This window comes from Spinacia oleracea, chromosome 6 (assembly GCF_020520425.1).
Source record: "Spinacia oleracea cultivar Varoflay chromosome 6, BTI_SOV_V1, whole genome shotgun sequence".
Lineage (NCBI taxonomy): Eukaryota > Viridiplantae > Streptophyta > Magnoliopsida > Caryophyllales > Amaranthaceae > Spinacia > Spinacia oleracea.
This window is the reverse complement of record NC_079492.1, coordinates 143,031,527-143,055,149: the sequence shown is the minus strand read 5'-3', so window position 1 is coordinate 143,055,149 and position 23,623 is coordinate 143,031,527. Positions and strand designations below refer to the sequence as shown.

The 23,623-nt window shown below is 32.5% G+C and overlaps 2 protein-coding genes across 2 annotated transcripts; both read left to right on the top strand.

Moving 5' to 3' along the window:
- The first annotated feature begins 7,969 nt into the window (after window positions 1-7,969).
- On the top strand, window positions 7,970-9,271 carry LOC130463668 (uncharacterized). The gene has a single exon (XM_056832870.1). The coding sequence runs from the start codon at window positions 7,970-7,972 to the stop codon at window positions 9,269-9,271; it is 1,302 nt and encodes a 433-aa protein (XP_056688848.1).
- Window positions 9,272-18,745: 9,474 nt separating this feature from the next.
- On the top strand, window positions 18,746-21,700 carry LOC110802095 (F-box protein PP2-A12). Its single transcript, XM_022007518.2, has 3 exons — window positions 18,746-19,387; window positions 19,475-19,593; window positions 20,867-21,700. Exons 1-3 carry the CDS (start codon window positions 19,058-19,060, stop codon window positions 21,285-21,287), a joined length of 870 nt encoding a protein of 289 aa, XP_021863210.1. The 5' UTR covers window positions 18,746-19,057; the 3' UTR covers window positions 21,288-21,700.
- The last annotated feature ends 1,923 nt before the right edge of the window (window positions 21,701-23,623 follow it).

Genomic DNA, 23,623 nt, shown 5'->3' with positions numbered 1-23,623 from the left:
TATACGATTGCATTATGTACTATGTTATTTAGAATATGTTTTTGTCCGCTTCTTAGATAGTGACTATATGATTATAATGGTTACTATATGTGTACAATAATTACTATAGTATAATAATAGTCACTATATGTTTTATATAGTTACTATATGGTTTATATAGTTACTATATATTTGAAATAGGTATTATGTTTATTTTATCATGATTTGTTACCATATGTTTATTTTGTTCTTTTTATGTTCTTTTTATTTGTCTCTATGTTATTAGTAATAAGAGTGACTATATTATTATGACAGTAACTATATGACTATAACAATAACTATATATGCATTTCTGCGAATATCTTACCATCATTAGTTCTAAGAGTTACTGTATGATGTATAATAGAAACTATATGTTTTACATAGTTACTATGTCATTTTTCACACGTAAATGTTAAATTATTAACTTAGTTTATATATTATTAATACAGAATACAAAGATGATTCATCTATAATTGAAGTCGTGCGAAGAATAACTTCTGCAAGGAAAACAAAAGCAGGAGAAGAAAAAGAAAAAGAAGAAGAAGAAGAAGAAGAAGAAGAAGAAGAAGAAGAAGAAGAAGAAGAAAATGTTGACCACAATGAAAACCGAGGACGTGGTAGAAAAAAGAGAGCACGCGGGCGTCGAAGGAGAGGACGTGTTGGTGTAAACAAGGGACGTGGACGTAGCGATTAGCACTCTTTAGTTCAAAAACATTTGAGTTTAATGTGTCTTATTGAATAGATGTAAATAATTAGAATGTTGTAGCTAAAAACAACTAATCATGTAGTTAATGTTTTCTTAATTATTGTTCAAGAGTTATAATTACTCTTACTTTTGATATAGTCACTCTTTTTTATTTCAGTAATTATATGAAATAATAGTAACTATAATCGAAAAAGTTACTATATGACCTCTAAAGCATCTATATTATATTGTTTATTTTAAAATATAATTCGTAGTAATTGTTCTACAGTTAAAATTACTTTTCTATATGATTTAGTTACTCTTTAGATAGAATAGTTATTGTTATCGAAATGGCTATATTATTATTTTTTCATGGTTACTATTATGAAGATATAGTTACTTTACAGAACATATAGTTACTCTTTGGATAAAATAGTTATTCTTATCGAAATGACTATATTTTTTTCATAGTTACTATTATGAAGATATAGTTACTTTACAGAACATATAGTTTCTAATTTTTATATTATATTGTTTATTTTAAAATATAATTCGTAGTAATTGTTCTACAGTTAAAATTACTTTTCAATATGATGTAGTTAGTCTTTGGAAAGAATAGTTATTCTTATTGAAATGACTATATTATTATTTATTCATAGTTACTACTATGAGGATATAGTTAGTTTACCGAGCATATACTTACTCTTTGGATATAATAGTTATTTATATCGAAATGACTATACATTTTTATATAGTTACTATTATGAAGATATAGTTACTTTACAGAACATATAGTTTCTATAATTTACTCTTTTTGTCAACAAGAATGAATATATAATTAATCTTATTTTTGAAATAGTTACTCTTTTAATTTTGATAACATTAATTATATGATTATAATAGTAACTACATAATAAAAAGAGTTATTAATAGTGACTATATCATGCATAATAGCAACTATATGTTTGAAATAGTTACTATACGTATTATTATGTTCTTAATTTGTATGTTATTTTTTCTACTCTATATTATTAGTAATAATTAAGAGTAACTATATTACGAAGACAGTAACTAAATGATTATAACACTAACTATGTCTGGAACTCTGTGACTATATGACCATCAATAATAGTAATAGTAAATATATCATATATAATAGTAACTATATGTTTGAAATAGTTACTATGTGTAGTATTATGTTCTTTATATGTTCTCTTTTCTACTCTATATTATTAGTAATAACAGTTACTATATTATGACGACAGTAACTATATGACTATAACAATAACTATGTTTGCAACTCTGCAAGTGGACATCATTAATAGTAAGAGTAACTATATCATTATAATAGTAACTATATGTTTTAAATAGTTACTGTGTATTTTTATGTTATTTTTTTTCTACTATATATTATTAGTAATAACATTTACTATATTATGACGAAAATAACTATATGACTACAAAAATAACTATGTTCGTAACTCTGTAAGTGGATGATCATCATTAATAGTAAGATTTACTATATCATGTATAATACTAACTATATATTTTAAATATTTACTACTCCATGTTTAATCACCAGATACGCCTCTATGGAGAGGCCTTGACATTTTTGTGCGTAGTTTATCCTATAAAGGCAGCTTTTAGCAGATCTAATTAACAACTTCAGTCATAGACTATAAACAAATTAAGTCAAAATTATTTCTTTTACCCGCGACAAAACAAAGTGGAGTTGAGATTCTGATGCTTATTGTAGATGAAACAATAATTGTGAATGATTTATCCATTTAGGTGTGCTTATCACTTCCGTAACCAACTTAAACATGAAGCTTCACCGACACACTGCACTTCACCGGCGATGGTAGAATCTTCGCCGGATAATTGAATCAACGACAACATCGTCGTCACTATTGAGAGGCTCACTGTCATCGTCATCATCGTCGAAATTGTCATCGTTGGAGATAGGTTGGTCCTCTTTGGAAGCCATGGGAAAAGGGAGGTGAGAGAAAATGGAAGGGTGGTGTGCTGTGAAGGTGGAGAAAGAAGGGGAAGGATGTGGGTTAGGTCACGTGAAACCCTACTAATTCATTGCTACTAATTTACGAAAACACCCTGGTCCATGCTAATTTTAGTGTGGACCGGGTCCATGCAAGTGGGATTGAAATTAATTTAAGCAATACCAATTGCTAACTGCTGTACCCGGGTACAGCCAACTCTGGCTGTACCCCCCAAAAATGATGCGCTCATATTGTTTGTTCATTCTTGTCGACTGTTTATTCTTTTTTATTGTACTGTTTGTTCATTCTTATTGTACTGTTTGTTCTTTCTTGTTGTACTGTTTGTTCATTTTTGTTGTACTGTTTGTTCTTTCATGTTGTTTTTTAAATTCATCATCAAATTTTCAGAATTGTTGTATTTTTTGTTCTTTCTTCTAGAACTTTATGTTTTTTTTTTTAATATTGTTTGTTCTTTCTTGTTTATTTGTTTGTTTATAATAATCATATGGTTAATGTTCATAATTAAACTCTTCATTAATCTTTTATTCTTTCTTTTTGTATTGTTTGTTCTTTCTTGTTGTACTGTTTGTTCTTTCTTGTTTTTTAAATTCATTCATCAAACTTATTGTTGTATTGTTTGTTCTTTCATGTTGGCTTTAAAATTATCATAAAATTGTTCATAATTGTTGTATTGTTTGTTCTTTTTTCTGGAATTTTATGTTCTTTTTTATATTGTTTGTTCTTTTTTGTTGAATTATTTGTTATTTTTTGTTTATTTTTTTGTTCATAATAATTATCTGCTTTATTGTTTGTTCTTTCTTGTTGTATTGTTCGTTCTTTCATGTTGGCTTTAAAATTCATAATGAAATTGTTCACTTCATTGGTCTTTTATGTTTTTACAAGCGCCTATATTGTTCATTTCCAAATAAATAAATAAATGTTCATTTCCAAAATAGTAAATGTTCATTCCAAATAAATAAATAAATGTTCATTTCCGAAATAGTAAATGTTCATTTTTGTAGTTTATTTCCAAATAAATAAATAAATGTTCATTTCCAAAATAGTAAATGTTCATTCCAAATAAATAAATAAATGTTCATTTCCGAAATAGTAAATGTTCATTTTTGTACCAGTATTTGTTCTTTCATGTTGTATTGTTTGTTTTTTCATGTTGGCTTTAAAATTCATCATAAAATTGTTCATAATTGTTGTATTGGTTGTTCTTTTTTCTGGAATTTTATGTTCTATTTTATATTGTTTGTTCTTTTTTGTTGAATTATTTGTTCTTTCTTGTTTATTTGTTTGTTCACAATAAATATATGGTTAATGTTCATAATGAAATTGTTCACTTCATTGGTCTTTTATGTTTTTACAAGCGCCTATATTGTTTATTTCCAAATAAATAAATAAATGTTCATTTCCAAAATAGTAAATGTTCATTCCAAATAACTAAATAAATGTTCTTTTTCGAAATAGTAAATGTTCATTTTTGTAGTTTATTTCCAAATAAATAAATAAATGTTCATTTCCAAAATAGTAAATGTTCATTCCAAATAAATAAATAAATGTTCATTTCCGAAATAGTAAATGTTCATTTTTGTACCAGTATATTAATGTTCATTTTAAACAACACAAAACGACATCGTTTTGGATGGGGGTACAGCCAGCTTTGGCTGTACCCGGGTATAGCCAAAAATTTACCTAAGCTATACATGACAAGTTTAAAATTTTACTTAATTCACAACCCTTATTGTAAACATTATTTTATATTCGAAGTACTTGAGATGAAGTTAGTGTTAAAAACATCTCGTCGACACATAAAATTTAAGATAGGGATCAAAAGAATCATATAATATGAAACTAATGATTCAACATTTTAAGGCATGATATATGGACACACAATCAAATGTTAATTGGAAGCACAAAGATACGAATATTGAACATTTGAACACAAAGTGTATGTTCACACACATAAAGAGTCAAGCATATGACCAACTACTTATCAAAAATCATAACCTCTCAAAAGACCAAGATTTTTCACGTCTTAAGTTTTCATACCATGGAAGCTTCGTTGTTGCATAAGATCCAATTCAATAATAAGATTCCCATCAACTATATAGATTAAAGTCCACATGATACCACTTTTTGTTTTTTTTAATGTTTTAGAATTTGACTTCTTCACCTTGTTCTTATTGCTGGTTAGATAAAACCAGAAAAATTATATTAAAACATATCGTACCAGAACAAAAATAAATAAAAAACCACGTACTCACAGAAAATATTCAGACTAAACCAAATCAAGTAAAATGAACAAGACCTTATTTATTGATGGGATGGATCCCCGAAAATAAAATCCACGTCAGCACTTATCTAATATACAATCAGATGTGCTGACTAGTGGCCACATTGCTAATAAAGGTTTGACAATATGCAAATTGTGGGGTCCAAACGTTATGAGTTAGTGATGCTCATGTTAATTTGCTGACTCATTCCCACGTTTACATCTTTAAGTTGTTGGTATTGTTTTTGCAAATGGTATTTCAAAATTAGACAACTATTTAAATAAAAGAAAATTACAAGTCTTTAAGATAACCTAGGATAGAAGGAATTAACAAAAGGGAATTACTCAACCTTTCTTGTTATTATAATTAAGATTTAAGGTCATGGATTACGACTAATTTAATAGAGGAGAAGCCCATTGAGATTTAAAAGGTCTAAATACTAGCTACATGCATACTTTTATCTAGGGGTTGTGTGCGTAAAAAAAACTAAAAATTACACTATGTATACTTTTATGTAGGGGTTGTGTGCGTAGAAAAAACTACAAATATATTACACCTAGCTAATAATCCTATAATTTAAAACATCTCAAATAATATTGAGTCTTAGGAGAGAGAAAGACCTTGAGAGAGAAAGACCTTGAGAGAGAAAGACCAAAACAATTATCCTTTGTGTTCTTAAAACCTAGAACCCATGGAGGAGGAGACGCCGTCTCCTTCCTCACCTCAGGATGAGTACATGCAGGAAATGAATCCCAATCATATGGCCACTACGAATAAACAGCAGGAGAATCACATGCATCCTATACAATCGTTATCAACCAAGGTAAGTCTTATTTCCTTTCGTGATGCAGTATCAAAATCATCTCAATGGTTTGATCAAGCTAAAAATATAATTTAATCTTCTAAGGAATGGAATGATGAGGAGGAGAACATACCACCAGATAGTAATCTTGTGGTGAATTTTGATAGAAATACTTTAGACAGATTGAGATCACCATGGAAATTGACCTTGATGGGAAAATGTTTAGGAATTAATGTCAAATTGACCTACATGGATTCTAGGGTCAGATCCATGTGGAGAATCAAAGGATCTATGGAAACCATTGATGTAGGAAAAGGAGTTTTTTTCTTCAGATTCACCTTGGAAGAGGATTATGAAAGAGCTTTATTTGGAGGACCATGGTTTATCTTGGACCATTACTTAATGATAACTAAGTGGAAACCTAATTTCCGTTCATCTTTTAACAATTTTGATAAAATTATGATTTGGGCTAGATTTGCAGAACTACCCATAGAATATTATGATAAGGACGCTTTATTTAGTATTGCTAAATTAGTGGGTAACCCTATAAGGGTTGACCATGCTACGGATAAATTAACTAGGGCCAAATATGCTCGGGTGTGCGTTGAAATAAGTTTGGATAAACCATTAATTACAAAGGTTTGGGTGGGAGGAGACTGGCAAAAAATATCTTATGAGAATATAGATACGCTGTGTTTCTTATGCGGGAAAATAGGCCACGTTAAGCAATTTTGTAATATCGGCAGTAGTAGTTTTTCAGATAAAAATAATGATAACAATAAGAATAACCATATCAAAGAAAATAAAGTTCAGCCTAATTGCAATCCTAATCCAAGTATACAAACCATAAATAATAAGGGGGAGGGTTTTGGAGATACTCATGATTATGGCCCATGGACAGTAGTGACCAATAAACGAAGTAGTTATCATATTAAACACAAAATAGATAATTCCAGAGGAAGAAATCCTGGAGCAGCTTTTAATAACTCTAGAATAAATGACTATGGAAAAAATAAAATTGGGGCGTTTAATGGCTCGAAATTTTTTTCGGTTAATGTTCACCAACATGGGAAAGATAATCCCTCTTTATCTTCTGCCCAATCAAAGAACTCCTCTCAATCTACAGAACAACAACGACATCTTAACAATTATGAAGAAAATATTTTACCCACTTCCCCAAGGAAGGTAGCTGAACAGAGTAAAGACATTAATCAACACGTGGATCAATTCTCAAAGCAAATGGATGCTTCTCCATTGGCGGATGATCTTTTAAACCCTTCAACTCCCTCAGCTGCTTTTCTTTTAAATACAGTTCAAAGCAAACAAGGCAATTCCAATCTCTCTCCTCCTTCTTCATCCCTTAATTCATCTTCTTCTCTCGTTCTTTCTCACCCTTCTGCCTCTTCACCTTCTTCTTATTTTTCTCCCAATGGATCCAAACCAACCCCAGAAATCGGCATGCATGGAGTTGAACCAACTGCCGATAACCACCTATCAGCGGCGGCCGGCGGAACAACGGAAAAGGAAAGACTATGGACAAATACCGGTCAATATCCCACAGAAATTGCCGGACGATCCATGGGAAATGAATCCACCTCGAACTCTCAATCTTTTTCCAGCTTATCCGGACACTGCATGCAGGACAACCAGGGGTCAGCAACCAACTTGGGAAGAGTTGAGGAACAGCATCACAACTCTCAATTCACTGAAGTATCAAGGAGAATCATCGACGACTCTCAACCTCAGCAAATCAGTGGACCCTTACTCTCCGATTTCGGTGGGACCAAGGCTCCATGCAAATCGAAAGAATTGGGAATTCACCCCCCCAAATCGAGTTCAGATTACTCGCAGACAACCACTACCGCAGCTACCAAGAGGGGTTCTCATCACACCCTTGCATTCAGAAACACAAGGTCAAGACATGGGGCACCAAGATCGCCTTATAGCCATGTACGTGACGACGGAGGAGGTGGTGGGACTGCAAGTGCGAGCAAAATATTGGAATCCACCACTAGAACAGAGACATATATTCACTTATCTGACTCCGGTGAGGTTGGAGAACATTCATCGGACGGGAGCCCAGCAGTTTTGGAAGGATTGGGAGAGTTACTTGATTCGCCAGCCTTGGAATCCTAATCAACCGGTTCAGATTAATTCAGCTCTTCCCAAACCTAATCCCCAAATGAAATTGTGTATTTGGAATGTTCGTGGAGAAAATAAGAATTTGTTTATGGATAATGCAAAGGATATTATTTCTAATCAGCATCCAGAGATTTTTATTTTTCTGGAAACCAAAGCAGATGGGAGTAGGGCTAGAGAGGTGATGATGGAGTTACATTTTCACGACTACAGAGTTGTGCGTCCAGTGAATACAAGGGGGGGCATTTGGGTTTTCTGGAGAAATACAGTCGATTTGGTACTCTTTGATGCGGAATCCCATCATTTCCATGCCTTATTCCATTTCAAGAATTTGGGTAAGGAGGGCCTCGTCACTGCAATGCATGCGCCTAGTAATCCAGCTAGAAGGAGCCAATTTTGGGATCATATGCGTTCTGACTTGCCCCCCTCTAATTCTCCATGGTTGGTCGTAGGAGACATGAATGAAGTTATTTCTCAATCTGAAAAGATGGGAGGGAGGCCGGTTCGAGGATCGCAAGGTCGTAATCTTATCAACTTTATGGATGATGCGGGGCTGGTTGATATTGGCTATAATGGTTGTAAGTATACTTGGACTAATGCTAGGGATGGAATGGAGCTGATTCAAGAGCGACTGAATCGAGTTTTAGCCAATTCTCCATGGCTGGACAATTTTCCACATACTAAGGTTCACCATCTTCCTCGCATTCACTCTGATCATTCTCCTATTTTAGTTTCTTTAGATAATTGTGTTGTGAATGGCCCCTTCCCTTTTAGATGTAAAGAGGTGTGGTTATCTCATCCGAAATTTTCTGATTATTTTGTTCAAAATTGGAAACCTCCTAATAATGACTTTTTAAATGGTAGAAATTGTTTTTTAAATACTATTTGTAACTGGAATCACAATATCTTTGGGAACCTTAAAAAACAAAAACGAATCATTATAGCTAGAATTGAAGGGATACAAATTGCTCTTAGTAATAAGTATTCTCGTTTTCTCATTAATTTAGAAGCTGATCTTTTAGCTAATCTTAACGATATCTATAAAAAAGAAAGAATCATTTGGGCACAAAAGGCGGGTATTAATTGGCGTAGATATGCTGACTATAATACCAAATATTTTCATACAATAGCAAAGATTAAAAAATCAAAGGGAAAGATTTTAACCCTAAAAAATGATCAAAATGAATGGGTAACTGATCAACTCCTTTTAAAAAATATGGCTTCTTCTTATTTTCAGTGCCTTTTTACTTCTCAACATGTACATGGTAATGTCAATTTCACTAATAAAAGCAACCTAAAACTTACTGAAGAGGAAATCAGAGATTTATTATCATGGTTTCAATAGAGGAAGTTAGACATAATCTCTTTTCTATGGACCCTATCAAAACCCCTGGTCCTGATGGTATCCAACCAATTTTTTTCCAAAAACACTGGAACGATCTGGGAATAACCATTTATGATTTTTGCGTTTCCTGTTTTAGGAGTGGTTCAATTCCTAAGGAGATCAATAACTCCTATATAGCCCGAATTCCGAAAATTCCTAATCCCTCCCTCATTACGGAATTTAGGCCGATAGGGCTTTGTAACACTATTTATAAATTAATCACCAAGATAATTTCATCTAGAGTTAAGTCTATTTTAAATCGTATTATTAGTCCGTTACAATCTAGTTTTATCAAGGGCCGAGGAATAGAGGATAATGCAATTTTGGTCAAAGAAATGGCACATCATTTTCATAAGGCAAAAAAGAGGAATAAAATTATGGCGTTAAAATTAGATATTACGAAAGCTTATGATAGCTTAGAATGGGACTTTATAAGAGAAACTCTATTGTTTTTCGATTTCCCTAAGCATTTCACTAATTTGATCATGTCTTGTATTACCTCGTCGTCTATTTCTGTTCTCTGGAATGGGGAAATTTGTGATTCATTTTGTCCATCTAGGGGAATTAGACAAGGGGATCCTCTTTCTTCATATATTTTTGTCCTTTGTTTGGATAGACTTTCTACTATGATTGAAGATTTGGTTCATCAGGGACATTGGAAACCCATAGCTTTGACTAAAAATATTAAAATTTCTCATGTTTTTTATGCAGATGACGTTTTTCTTTTTAGTATTGCTTCGGTGGATAATATGAAGGTAGTGATGACATTATTGGAACTATTTGGAAATATGTCAGGGTTAAAATTAAGTTTAACTAAGTCAACCTTAATTTTTCCTCAATCCCTTAATCATAACGTAAGAAGAGACATAGCTGGGAATTATGGCCTTAAAACTTCTTCTTCTTTTGGTAAATATTTGGGGGTGGACATTAGACCTCATAAACTAAAAATTAGTAACTACAAGGGTCTGTTGGACAAAATGATGGATAGAATAAGAGGTTGGCAAGCTAAGCTTTTGAATATGGCAGGACGTTGCACTCTAATTAGATCGGTCCTTAGCTATTTCCCCCTTTATGCCATGCAAACTACTCTAATTCCTACCACCATTACCTATGCTATTGAAAAATGTTGTAGAAAATTTTTATGGAACAAGGTAGACAGAAGTAAATATATGGCAAGATTAGCTTGGGACAAAGTTACTCTTTCTACTAATGTTGGAGGGTTGGGAATAAGAAGATTGAGGGATTGGAATTTGGCCTTTATGGCAAAACTAGGATGGACTATTCTTGATAAACCAGACAAATTGTGGGTAAGAATTTTAAAAGAAAAGTACCTAAAGAATTCGAACCTTTTAAACTCAATGCCTAATTACAATCAATCTCCCTTATGGAGGGATATTCTAAAGGGCAATCATATTCTTCAAAAGGGTTTAATCATAGGAATTGGCAATGGGAAGAACACTTCTATTTGGTATCATCATTGGATAGGGGATGCCCCTCTTTATACCCTTGAAGATATTAAGATTCCAGAGTTAAAAGCCCACTGGTTTGTAAATAGAATCATTAGAAATGGAAAGTGGTATCTTGATGAAATTCAACATCTTCTCCCTAATCATATTAAGGATCTCATTCTCGCATACCCTCTTTCAAATAATATGGATGAAGAGGATTTTATCAGATGGAAATACTCAAAAAATGGTGATTTTGAGATTAAATCAGCTTATCATATTCAATTACATGATTCATCTCCCACTTCTTTTTCTAACTTTCCTTGGAAAGCAATTTGGAAAATAAAATGCCCTTACAAATACAAAATGCTCCTTTGGAATTGTTGTCATGAAATCTTACCAGTAGCTGCAAGTTTAAATCAAAGAATTCAGAACATTAGCCCTACCTGCTCTAGATGCCAACATCAAAGAGAGGATCACTTGCATCTTTTCAGGGATTGCCCCCAATCTAGTGTTCTGTGGTCCTTCATTTTTCAGAGGGTTTGGAATTCTGAGCATTTCCATTTCAGTGCCTTTTATAATTCAAGTTGGAAGGATTGGATTCAATTTAATCTTCATAATTCTGCTTCTTGGAAAGTTATTTTTATTGTTGCTATTTGGCATATTTGGATCTCTAGAAACAAAGCTGTTTTTGATCTCAAAATGCGAAGTGCTTTCTCTCTTTATAACTCTTTCTTTATAGACTGGAAATCTACTAACTTGGCTTTGTAGGGTAAGAGTACAGCTATCAAAACGAATCTCCCCCCTATTAGGAAGCAGTGGATGCCACCTTTGGAAGGATATATGAAGCTAAATATTGATGGTGCCTGGAAATAAGGAAATGTAGCAGGAGGTGGAGGTGTCTTTAGAAGGCACACTGGTTCCTGGTTTGTTGGTTTCTCTACAAAGTTTAGGGTTCATTCTCCTTTGGCTTCTGAACTCTATGCTTTGAGAGAGGGCCTAAAAATTGCGAAGAATTTCTTAATTGATAAGTTGGAAGTGGAAACAGATGCTTTGAACCTTAAGCTCCTGCTTGATAAAGTGAAAGATCATCCTCATCATGAGTTGGGTCCTGTGCTTCGAGAGGTTACTCAACTTTTGGGAGAAAACTGGATCATTAGTTTCTCTCACATTCCAAAGACCTATAACAGAGTTGCTCATGCTTTGGCAGCTCACTCTTTGATTATGATGGTGCAGCATAAGCTTCACTATATCATTCCATCTTGTGCAAAAGAGGAATATGAGGGAGATTTTGAAAAAGCAAATCCAGCATATGCAGAGGAGATGAGAAGAAATGCCCGTGATCAAGTTTTAGCTATGTGCAATGCAAGAAAAGAAAATGCAACAAGGATCAACAATATAGCTCAGACTTCTTCAGCATCAGAAATTGTCTTCGGTTCCATAGTTTCTACAATCAAACAAGTGATGCAGGATAAAGATTCAGGAAAGGAAGGAATCAGTACAGATAAAGGAAAAAGGAAAGGCTTTTGTTCCATTTGTTGTTGGTAGTTCAACAATTCCAAAAGACATAGAAATTGTTGAAGTTGAAGATGATGAGGAGAACGATTCTGTCACCAACAACTAATTTGGACTTTTTCCATTTGATGTGGCGCATTCTTCACATGGATAAATATATGGCGTCTTTTGGGATGTATATAATTCTAGTTTTAAAGCTTAAGTATTTTAGTATTACCGATTATGGTGCTATGATAGGAGATGCTTATCATCCTCATTTTGATATTTTCACCTTTTGTGGGCTTCAGAAGAATAGTTAGTGTGACTAGGATGATTTGCACAGATGATCTAATTTTTTTCTGGATCATGAACACTTTTGACAGAATTAGGGTTACAAACCCTAATTAATTAATATATATATTTCGTCGGTTTTGCGTTAAAAAAAGCTAATAATCCTAGGGCTTTGTTGGAAATTAAATAAGATAAGATAAATGTAGATATGAAAAATAAGTTGAGATAAGATAAGATAAATGCAGATAGGTTCTAGAAAAATAAGTTGAGATAAGATAAGATAAATGCAGATAGGTTCAAGAAAAATAAATTGAGATTAGATAAGATAAATGCATATAAGTTGGAGAAAAATAAGGGATACAATTATCCAAATAAAATTTATAATTAAAATAAATTTGATAAATTCTATTAAATTCACACGAAATATAAGTTTTGATAATATAATTTCCAGAAAATAAATAAACATCACATAAATAAAACGTATTCATAATTTACGCATATATGACCGATTTTGATACACTTATTTGCGAGTAACAGGACGATGAAACTTGAAATTTTTTTTGGTTACAATACGTAGGGAATCTTTTGCTTATGTTGGAAATTATATATATTGAGGATTTTGTTGAATATTGAAAAATTGTGCGTCGCCTTTGCTTTCGTAACCGAGAATGTGTCATATATTTGTCGGTTGAAATACTAGTCTTTAAAATTTAAGTACAAGAAAATAGTATAAAGGTTAAAGAAAAATATGTAAATAGTGTATAAAGTCAATATAGAATATTATATATTTTTTTAAAAGCGAATAAAACAAAAAAAAGTTTGAATAGATTAAGTGAAATTTGAATAATTTTTCAGGTAATTAATAAAATTTAATGGCAAACCACAAGCAATGAAAACAAAAAATGCCAGGAAACCACAACCAAAAAAATACTGCATGGATGGATGAATGGATGATGTAGTGATGTAGCACGTACATTGAATTTGGGCAGCTTAAAACTACGTACTGTAGTTGTGAAGTGAGCTACTCCAATGATCCAATCTGGCAAGTAGCCGCAACTCAACCTCAGTCGACTTCCTCAATAGTGAATATTATTATGATGCATGATTGGATGATATTATTATATTAATATTATATTCTATTATATTATGCACAAAACAACATAATTTGATGTTATGTTATGTGTTGGGCTCAGAATAGTACTACGTAGTACTCCTAAATAGCTAGATCGAAGCACATTTGAACACAATTGTATTATTGGTATCAATTCATCGATAACATGATGCAACTAATTGTTTGATAGAACACGTAGCTTATTGTCGGTATTTACTTTAACTCAGACATTATTAGGAGAAAAGGAAATCAAATTGAAAAGGTTTATATGATCATATGTATTCGTAACCAGTTGCTAGATAATTTACTCCGAATATCTTATTCTGCTCAGATCAATGAGTCGGGTTGTTGATATTAACATTTTTTAGATAAACTTGTTTAAAAATTATTGGTGTTTCAGTGTGCACACTCGATTTTTCTATTTTTTTTGTTTCAGCTAAATTCATTTAATAAAAATACTTATTCGTGTTCAGTTTAAGCTTACTTATTCATATTATGAGCTCAGAATCAAAATATTTAAAAGTTACTTTTGTTGAGTTTCCTTCTTGCCCAAAATTGCAAGTGTATCATAATTGCTTACAATTATAAAGGAAAGGAGATAATATCTCTATTAACCCTGATGAAAATTTTATAGGTATTTTTAGTTATGTCTCTCAAAATTATTGAAGTACAATTGTGTAAATCTTATACCCCCGTACTATATTTTATTGCTTAATTTTCTATTGGTTTGTCTAATCAAATGGTTCAAGACTCGCCACTACTTGCATGTGTTGTATGCGGTAATTAGAAAAGTATTCCCTCCATTCCTAAAAGATTTACCGAAATCAAAAATTTCACTTTACTAAGAAATAAGGCAAAAGGAAAGCAAGTGGTTTTAGTCTTACTTTTTCGCTACATTAAGTACTTCGTAAGAGTGTGCGAGATAAAACATATGAGTATCCCATAATTAATATTCCCTCCTTCCCAAAATTATAGTCTTGTATTTCAAATCGGACGTCCCATAATTATAGTCATATTTCTTTATTTGAACATAAAATACTTCTTATATTACCCTCATTTAAAAATAAAAAAAATGCATTGAAAATTTCTCATTACTATATTCCTCTTCCCGCGTGTACTTTATTCATTTTTACATGTATTATATTTTAGTTTTTCATACAAATTAATCATGAATATACTATATTTTAATTTTCCCACACGTTATATTTCACTTTTCTTAAAATCTATGTTTATAGTCAAACAAGACTATAATTTTGGAATGGATGAAGTATAATTGTATAAAATAATATAGGACAAACTCAAAGGGACAGATAAAAAGAAAACTGATACAATCTTTTAATGATTTAGTGATGGAGTATAGTTATTCGAAATTCTATTTACTTCTGCAAGTATCGTGCGGATGAAACTGAAAGCTTCCAGTTTTGACACTCTGTTGACAATTATATTCCCTAGATACTTGTTTGGAATTCAAAGCTTCCCTTTGTTTTATTAAATAATTTAACGTTATAATATAGGGGGTACATACAACATAGACGCCGCAAGCAGAGAAAGTGAAGAAAGAAAGAAAGAAAGAATGAATGGTAATTCAATAAGTTTCGTAAACAAGAGCAGATCCACGACTACGACTGTAGTTATCAGCAACAGCTGTGAGGTGGCCCGGATTATTTTTGTAAAGATTCGAAAATGGGCACCTTTTGCTTCTTGTCATGTCCAATTACTACCATCCTACCTGACATTTTGGTACACTTTTCATGTGCATAGAATCATAGATACATGCCCTTATAACAAATTTATCGAATTATGAATGAGTTATGATAACAACAATCAAGTTTTAGAATTCTCGTCGACTCACTCTTCGTACTTGATAAGTACGTGTACGACCCTTTCTTTTGCTTTGCCTTTTCTTTCTCATTTTACTCCCTATCACATTTTCACTTCCCTCACTCATATCATTTGGGTTTATTTTTTGAGATTTTTGGGTGTTATCACCTGGTTCATTCTTACTGAGATTGAGTTTGTAGAGCAATGTTATTGTCATCCCTTTATATTCGTAGGAGAAACATCAACGTATTTGAACTCGACTTATTAAGTATGATTGACCTGATAGAACCTGATTAAACATGCATCATTGGAATTTATTACAATGATCATACTTGATTAACTTATGACTTGGTTGAAACTTATTGACCTAATAAGACTTAATTGTAACTTATCTGGACTTATTAAACTTGAAACTTATTTTTAAGGCGAAGAGAATACACAATTAGTCTGATTTAGCTAAATTTTGGAAAGTAAGTTAACAAACTCACGCATGAAACTTTATGCCGAAACCTAAAAACAATTTACGTGATTTAGAAAAGCTCAATACCATCTATTACATTATACTAAATTAAACATACCAAGAGTTAAGCATGTCACTTCTTGGTAAATCATTTTTATTTGTTGTTTATGTACAGGGAAAAAAATTAGATTATGAAAATAACATATATGACCCATAATAATACAAAGTTATAATTAGCTAGCTAAACAATTATTTTTGGTACTCGTTATTTAGTAAAATTTATTTAATAATGTAACATATTACTCAATATTTTGGTCAAATCAACATATTACTCCATATGTCCCACAATAGTTTTTACACTTTTTATTTTCATTTGCCCCATATTAGTTTTTACAATTCTATTTTGGGAAAAACCCTCCAATTATTTAATAAAGTACAACTCTCTTTCCACTACAAAAAATGTAGGGTCCCACCATCTCTCACACTGCATTAAAATAAACACTCCACTATCTAATTTTCAATAAAATATTACGCTAATATCTACTTTCTCATCTACTTTTATAATAAAATAATATTTGATAACCAATATGTACTCCCTCCGTCTCTTTTTGTTCTTTACGTTTTTTTTTTTGGGTATTTCAAAATGTTCTTTACATTTCCTTTTAAAAGTATTAGATGATTAAATGAGTATGTTCAAGATTATTATGCAATCATTCCAGGGAGAGAAATATTCCAGTCAAACATATTGTAAAAAGTTAGTCAAATAATTTTAGAATATCCGATCTGTGCATATACAGGAGCTGATATAGTATTAAACTATAGAGGATCTTTGTGAAAATGAAAAACATTTGTGGGAATGTAATTGCATTACAATAATATTCATTATCTAGTTAAATCAGTCACTTGTCTTAGGGTGCGTTCTATTCACTTGATTTTCACTTATTTTTTTTGAACTTATCTTATCTGAACTTATCTGAACTTAACTGAACTTATCAAAACTTATTTTAGTTATGAATTGTACTTGGTCAACACTTATTTCTCTGAACTTATTAGAACTTATCAAAACTTATTTTAGTTATGAATTGTACTTGGTCAACATTTATTTCTCCTGAACTTATCTTATCTGAACTTATCTGAACTTAACTTAACTTATTATTCCTGAAATAAGTAGAAATAAGGTGAACAAAACAGGGCCTTATTATTATTTTAAGGCTCTGTTCTATTGACTTATTTTGACTGAACTTATATTATCTGAAATTATCTGAACTTAACTAAACTTATCTGAACTTAACTGAACTTATCTGAACTTATTCTTTTTTAATGAAACTTATTTTGTCTGAAATAGACTATTTGTGTGTGAAAATGTCCGAAAAAAATTATTTTTGCTGAATTTATATTATCTGAACTTAATTGAACATATCTGAACTTATTTTTTCTGAAATAAGTAAAAATAAGTCGAACAGAATAGGACCTTAATTTTTTTAAACGCATTACTTTTACACTGTGTTTGGGAACCAGGTGAACTTGGAAATGTGAGGAAAAGTAAAACTATGAAAATTTGTAGAAAAGCAAATATGAAGAAATATGTAGAAATCTCAAGTTTTAATTTGTTTGACTAATTATTATAGAAAGCTGGGGAAATTGAAATATCTCATATATTTCACTTCTTTAATTTTGTTTTCCACATATTTCCACAGTTTTTCCATCACTTTTGAGGGAAAAAGCGTGGAAAACTAAACAGGAAAAATATAACTAGTTGATTTCCACAGATTTCCACACATTTCATTTTCTTTACTTTTCCATTTAAATTAACAAACAAGTTAAAATTGAGGAATTCTCATATTTATACAATTTTACACACTTTTCCTCATTAAAGTAGAGTTCCCAAACACACTGTTTATATTCAGTAACTTTCCACCTTATTTTACCATTTCCCCTCTATTCTATTAATTATCACTCAAAATATTTCGTTGTTTCCCTCTATCATGGTCAACACTTAAATAATTAAACAAAACCAATACCTTTGATATGCTACCTCCATAAGGGACTTCATGTTTCCATTGTTGTTTTTATTATGATAAATAAATTAGTTCACTTGACCACCCGTACACTATGATACTATTAGCTAATTAAAAAAACTCTTCTAAAACCCCTTGCATTTTAAGTGATACATTTAAAAAAACGAAGAAAGTACACACACAATGTTGTTACGTACGGAGTATTACTACTGCACGTCTGCACACATTGCAATGTATGCATGTAAAACTAGCTAGCTAGTATTTCGTAAAACATTGCAATTGAAAGAGGATAATTATGATATTTCAAACAGAAATTAAAAAAACAACTTTCAATCAAATGTAGCATATCAAGTACATTCGAAGGCTGTAAAAAGAAAATCAAGGATTGATTTTTACAATGAATCAGATTATCATTATCATTTATCATTATCATTATCCATCCTAATAACAAGGAAACGATAATAAACCATAACAAAAAAGATTAGATACTTATGGAAAAAAAAAATCTAGTCATGGCCACATTAGGCACAGACACAAATAGAAAAATATCAAAAAAAAACAAAGTTTACAGCTCAATTAAAACTTTATAATAAATAATTTTTGTTACATTTCAGTGTCCTTTACCATAATCCATTAATCCTATTCATATCAACCCCCATCGTTTTCTAACAGAATAATCAAAATTAATTTCATTTCCTCAGAAAAAAAAAAAAATCAAAATTGATTTCCTTTTTAATTTTTTTATTTATTTTACCTCAACTTTTTCCATTATTTAAACACCATAACAAATTAAAATTTTCTGTCACTCTATTTTGCGCGTCTATTTACACCACCCCTCACCCTCCCTTTGTTTCGTCCTATTTCTCTCTCTTAAACCCCCCCTTTCTCTCTCTAAAATCCACCCAAATCGAATTTTGATTCATACCCAGATTTCACAATTCACTATAAAAAATCCTACCCAGAAAGTTTTTTTTTTTTAAAACCCCCTCTTAAGGATTGATTTCGGGTTTTCGATCAATAAGTTAGAATTCAAAGAAGATCGAGAATTTCAGATACTCCAGAAGCCAGAACGTCGGAAGAAATTGACCTAGAAAACTGTTTTCTTGAATGGGTTCGGCGATTGGGAAGGAATCTGCAATCGGGTCAACCCGACAACCGAAGAAAACGGGTTTAGGGGATTTGCCTGAGAGCTGTGTTGCGACGGTGTTGATGAATTTGGACCCGAATGACATTTGCAGCTTGGCGAAATTGAACAAGGCTTTTCACGGAGCCTCATCTGCTGATTTTGTTTGGGAATCAAAATTACCCCCAAATTATAAGCAGATTATTGAGAAAATATCTGATGAAAACGATGATGATAATCTTCCTGTTTATTCGTGTAAAAAGGAGATTTATGCGAGTTTATCTCGATTTAATTCCATTGATGGCGGCTTAAAGGTTGGTTTAATCTTTTCATGTAATTCCCCCTAATAAATTTGGGATTATCTGAATGGGTATTGATTTTTTTTTTGTTGAATGGTGCAGAAGGTGTGGCTGGATAAGAACACAGGAGGGATCTGTATGGCGATATCTGCGAAGGGTTTATCAATAAATGGTATTGATGATCGAAGATATTGGAGCCACATTCCTACACAGGAATCTAGGTGAGAAATTTTATTTGCTATTTTGAATTGATATTATCAAGGGTTCCGTTGTACGAATTGTGATTTTAATTGATAATTGCTTGCTCATTCCTCCGCAATTTGGAAGTCATTTTTGTACCATACCTGATGAGATTTCCCTGTTATATACAAAAATTTTGAGGTTGGTAATAATTTGTTGGTAGTGGGGCTTGGTTGATTGTTATTAGATTTAAGATCTAGATGATGTTAAGAGATGCCTGTTGGTTTTCCTTGTCATGATTTGAGACGAAGGTTTGATGGTACATGGAGATTGGGAACGGTTTGTGTCAGGTTATAGTTTGGCCTTTGACAGGGGATTGATGTTTTTGTGAAGCAATGGAGAGGTTGATTTTCTGTGGATCATTTGGATGTTTGTTTGACCATTAGTATTCTAGACAATCTGATCCGGGTATGTATCGATAATCGAGTCTTGCGAATCCCTATAACAAGGAAAACGCTATTGGTCCGAATAATCGAGTCTTGCGAATCCAGTCTTTTGTTTGGCTTTTGATATGGCATTGATGTTTTTGTGAAGCAATGGAGTGATGATTTTCTTTGGATTATGTTGAGGTTCTAATCGAGTTTGCCATATCTCATATGGAGAACATTATGAGTCTTAAGGTGGATTTCTGCACAAAAGTGAATTCAATAGAGAGTCTATAATTTTCCTTAGTGCTCAAATGCTGAATGTCTGAGCCCAGAGATTAAGAACTCACTTTGATGTGCAGGTTTTTTTTTCTTTTTGTTAATTCTATAATATGAAAAATTTGTATTAACATATAATTTTGTGGCTTATTTATTATCTTTTATTCTTTGGAGCTCGTTATTTTGTATTTATAGTGCTTGTTGGGTTGTCTAGATGTTGCAACATGCACATAACACATGGATGCAGCTCTACATGGCCTCTTGCTGTCTAGAGGTTGGTTCCCTTGGTTTCCCTGTTTAGGATTAGTATCCTGAATGAATGTGGAATTCGAAATTAACTATACATCCCAACTAAAAAAATCCGAGATTAATTTTTATACTTGCAACTAGTTCACACTAGGGTCACAAATATTAAACTTTTGTCACTCTTACAATTGGACATTGGTTAAATTTGATGGCAATACTTGTAAGTTTTATGATGATAAATCATAGTTTTTTCGAGCACCCTCCTCCCCTTAGAGAAGGATAATCTGATTATGATTAACTTGCATGGTTTTCTGGTTGGTAACTAGTGATTAATTGGGAATCCTCTGTTTTGTATGGTACACAGATTTCCATCAGTGGCTTATCTTCAACAGATCTGGTGGTTTGAGATCAACGGTGAAGTGGAGTTCCCATTCCCTGAAGGAACCTACAGTGTGTTTTTCAGGTTACAACTGGGCCGACCCGTGAAGAAGTTTGGGCGCCGAATTTGCAACACGGAGCAGATCCATGGGTGGAATGTCAAACCCGTACAATTCCAGCTTGCAACTTCAGAAGGGCAGCGAAGCGTCTCCCAGTGTTTCCTGGATAGTCCGGGGCAGTGGCTTCACTACCACGCGGGTGACTTTGTGGTAAAGAAATCAAACGGGCCAACGGTAGTGAAGTTCTCGATGATGCAGATAGATTGCACCCACACCAAAGGTGGTATATGTGTAGACTCTGTAGTGATTTACCCTAGTTCATTCAAGGAGAGGCTGAAGCGTTTTTGAAGGGCTTGGTCATTCTCTAACTAGGTTTAGGAATCTCTATATTAGATGAGATGTAGATACTATATAGAGAGAAATAGAGAGAGTAAGTAAGAGAGTGAGAGAGAGAGAGAGAGAGAGAGAGAGTAGCAGAGTGTCATGAGTTTTTTTTAGTCTTCAGGCTCTGTTATGTTATGTGTGTGGCTCATCGGCTGTAGTATGTAGAGTGAGCAGTTTATGGTGGAAATTGACAATTTAGGAAGTCATTTCCATCTCTGCTTTTGTTGTTTTAGCTTCATAGTTGGTATTTGAGGACAATAGATGCTTCGGTTGAAAAAAAACTAGCAACCTCTTGTTGTCCTTTATTTTCAATACAGTTCAGATACTCTGTGTTGTTTGGAAGGTTTTTTGAATTGGTTGATCTTTATTTTACTAAATTGTTTTTCGCAAGGCAAATTTTCTTGCTAACTTTTGTTAATGTACTGAATTGGAGACGGGGTATCCCTGAACTCTCATAGGGGGTGTTTGGTTCGTGGTTTCTAGGTATGAGGTATGGGTTTAGAATGGTCTAAATCCATATCATATGTTATGGGGTTTAGAAATCTAGGGGAGGTGGGTATGACTCATACTAGGCATTAAGAATCAAGTTCTAAACCCATACCACCTTGATATCATTTCTGATTCCAACCTCATACCAGTTTGCACACCAAATGCCCCCTTAGGGGTAAACCCATACCTTAAATCCCCAAAGCATGAGGTTTAGAAACCTAGGGGGAGGTGGGTATGGCTCATACTTTACCTTAGATATCAAACAAAAGGGAAAAAAAATCCCATCCCTAAAATTGAACCAAACACATGGTATTAATAATCGAGTTCCAAACTCATACCACCTTTATATCATTCTTGATTCCAACTCCATACCAGTTTGTTAACCAAACACCTCTTTAAACCCTCATTATCCGGTGGCTTGGCAACGGGTTCTGGTTCTTATCACATATGTTCATTCCTAAGAAATCACGAACAACTAACATGAACAACTAATATTGCAAATTTAGGATCTGAAATAGTAGTGGCATTATACGGGGAACGGTAGTAAATGAAACTATTAATATAGCATATTGTCAACAACAAACTCGATCGAAAATGGTATAATGACAATGTTGGTTGCACAAGAGAGCATTTTTGTTCAAAGAGATTTCCCTTTTGGATCAATATTCATTTGTAGAAAAACCTCTTATTTTGAGGAGGAGAAAAAAAATAAAAGATGTACCACAATCATCACCAAGGGAACCATTCTTTTACGAATGGATGGACCATAAGAAATCATAAACAACTACCGTCGTAAATTTTGGATCAGAAAAAATAGCGATACTTTATTATAATAGCATTTTGGCATCAACAAACCTGAAAATTGGTTACGAGTAGTGAGTGTGTTAAATACGGGGGTGCAGCCCAGACCCGTATTTAACAGAGTGACTAGTGACAATGTTGGTTGTACAAGAGAGCATTTAGTAATATATGGACGTCCATAGCGATTGATAACGAGATGTGCAAATATATACAAATAATAGTCGACCCTTGAGGACAATTGATACTCAGCCAGAAATTAGCTAACCCCCCATGTCCTTTTTGCCTTTCTACAAATTCTCTGGTTGTTACTTAGCCACGGTTTTGCCCTTTTTGATTATTTATAATTAATGACTACTCATACTTTGTTAATTATACTTAATCACCGCGTTAATCAACCCACTAATCAGTTTTCTAATCAAGGCAATTTGCTTTTGTGTATTCGTGTTAAGCATTTTATCAATGCAAATTAAGGTCGGTCATTATCAAAAAGCGATTGTATTTGGTGAAGATTAGATCATCGCCATGGATAATATGACGTTGTTTTTAGTATTTAGTAGTTGTTGTTGTTCCCATTGATTATCTTAATTAATTACTATGATTACTTTTCAAGTAAACAATATTAGTCGACAAAACGGTATTAGGTGTGTAGGATTAGCATGCTATACCATTAATTTAAGATAAGTTTTTTTGCTAATTAGTGTTTGTGACATAATCAATTGCTACCAAACAGAAAATGAAGTACCCAGGTTAAATTTGTGGCTCAGTGGACACGTATCTACACTGCATAAATATTGAAACTCGTTGTTATCCATATGGGAAAAGATGAGAGAAAATATCACTTTATAAGCTTATAAAATTACTCTTACTATAGCCAATTGACTTTAGTGTAAAACCTCTATTAACTTAGTAAGCACATATTCTTATTTACAATGGGTATACAATAAATATTGTACACCAGAGTAAAAGTTAACTCAAAATGCTTAAAATTTAAGCATATATATGTAAAAGTT

Excerpts from the sequence above, each read along its gene's own strand:
- LOC110802095 (XM_022007518.2), top strand. The coding sequence starts at position 19,058 with ATGGGTTCGGCGATTGGGAAGGAATCTGCAATCGGGTCAACCCGACAA. Across the intron at positions 19,388-19,474 it reads CCATTGATGGCGGCTTAAAG|AAGGTGTGGCTGGATAAGAA; the intron begins GTTGGTTTAATC and ends TGAATGGTGCAG. Across the intron at positions 19,594-20,866 it reads ATTCCTACACAGGAATCTAG|ATTTCCATCAGTGGCTTATC; the intron begins GTGAGAAATTTT and ends TATGGTACACAG.
- LOC130463668 (XM_056832870.1), top strand. The coding sequence starts at position 7,970 with ATGAAATTGTGTATTTGGAATGTTCGTGGAGAAAATAAGAATTTGTTT.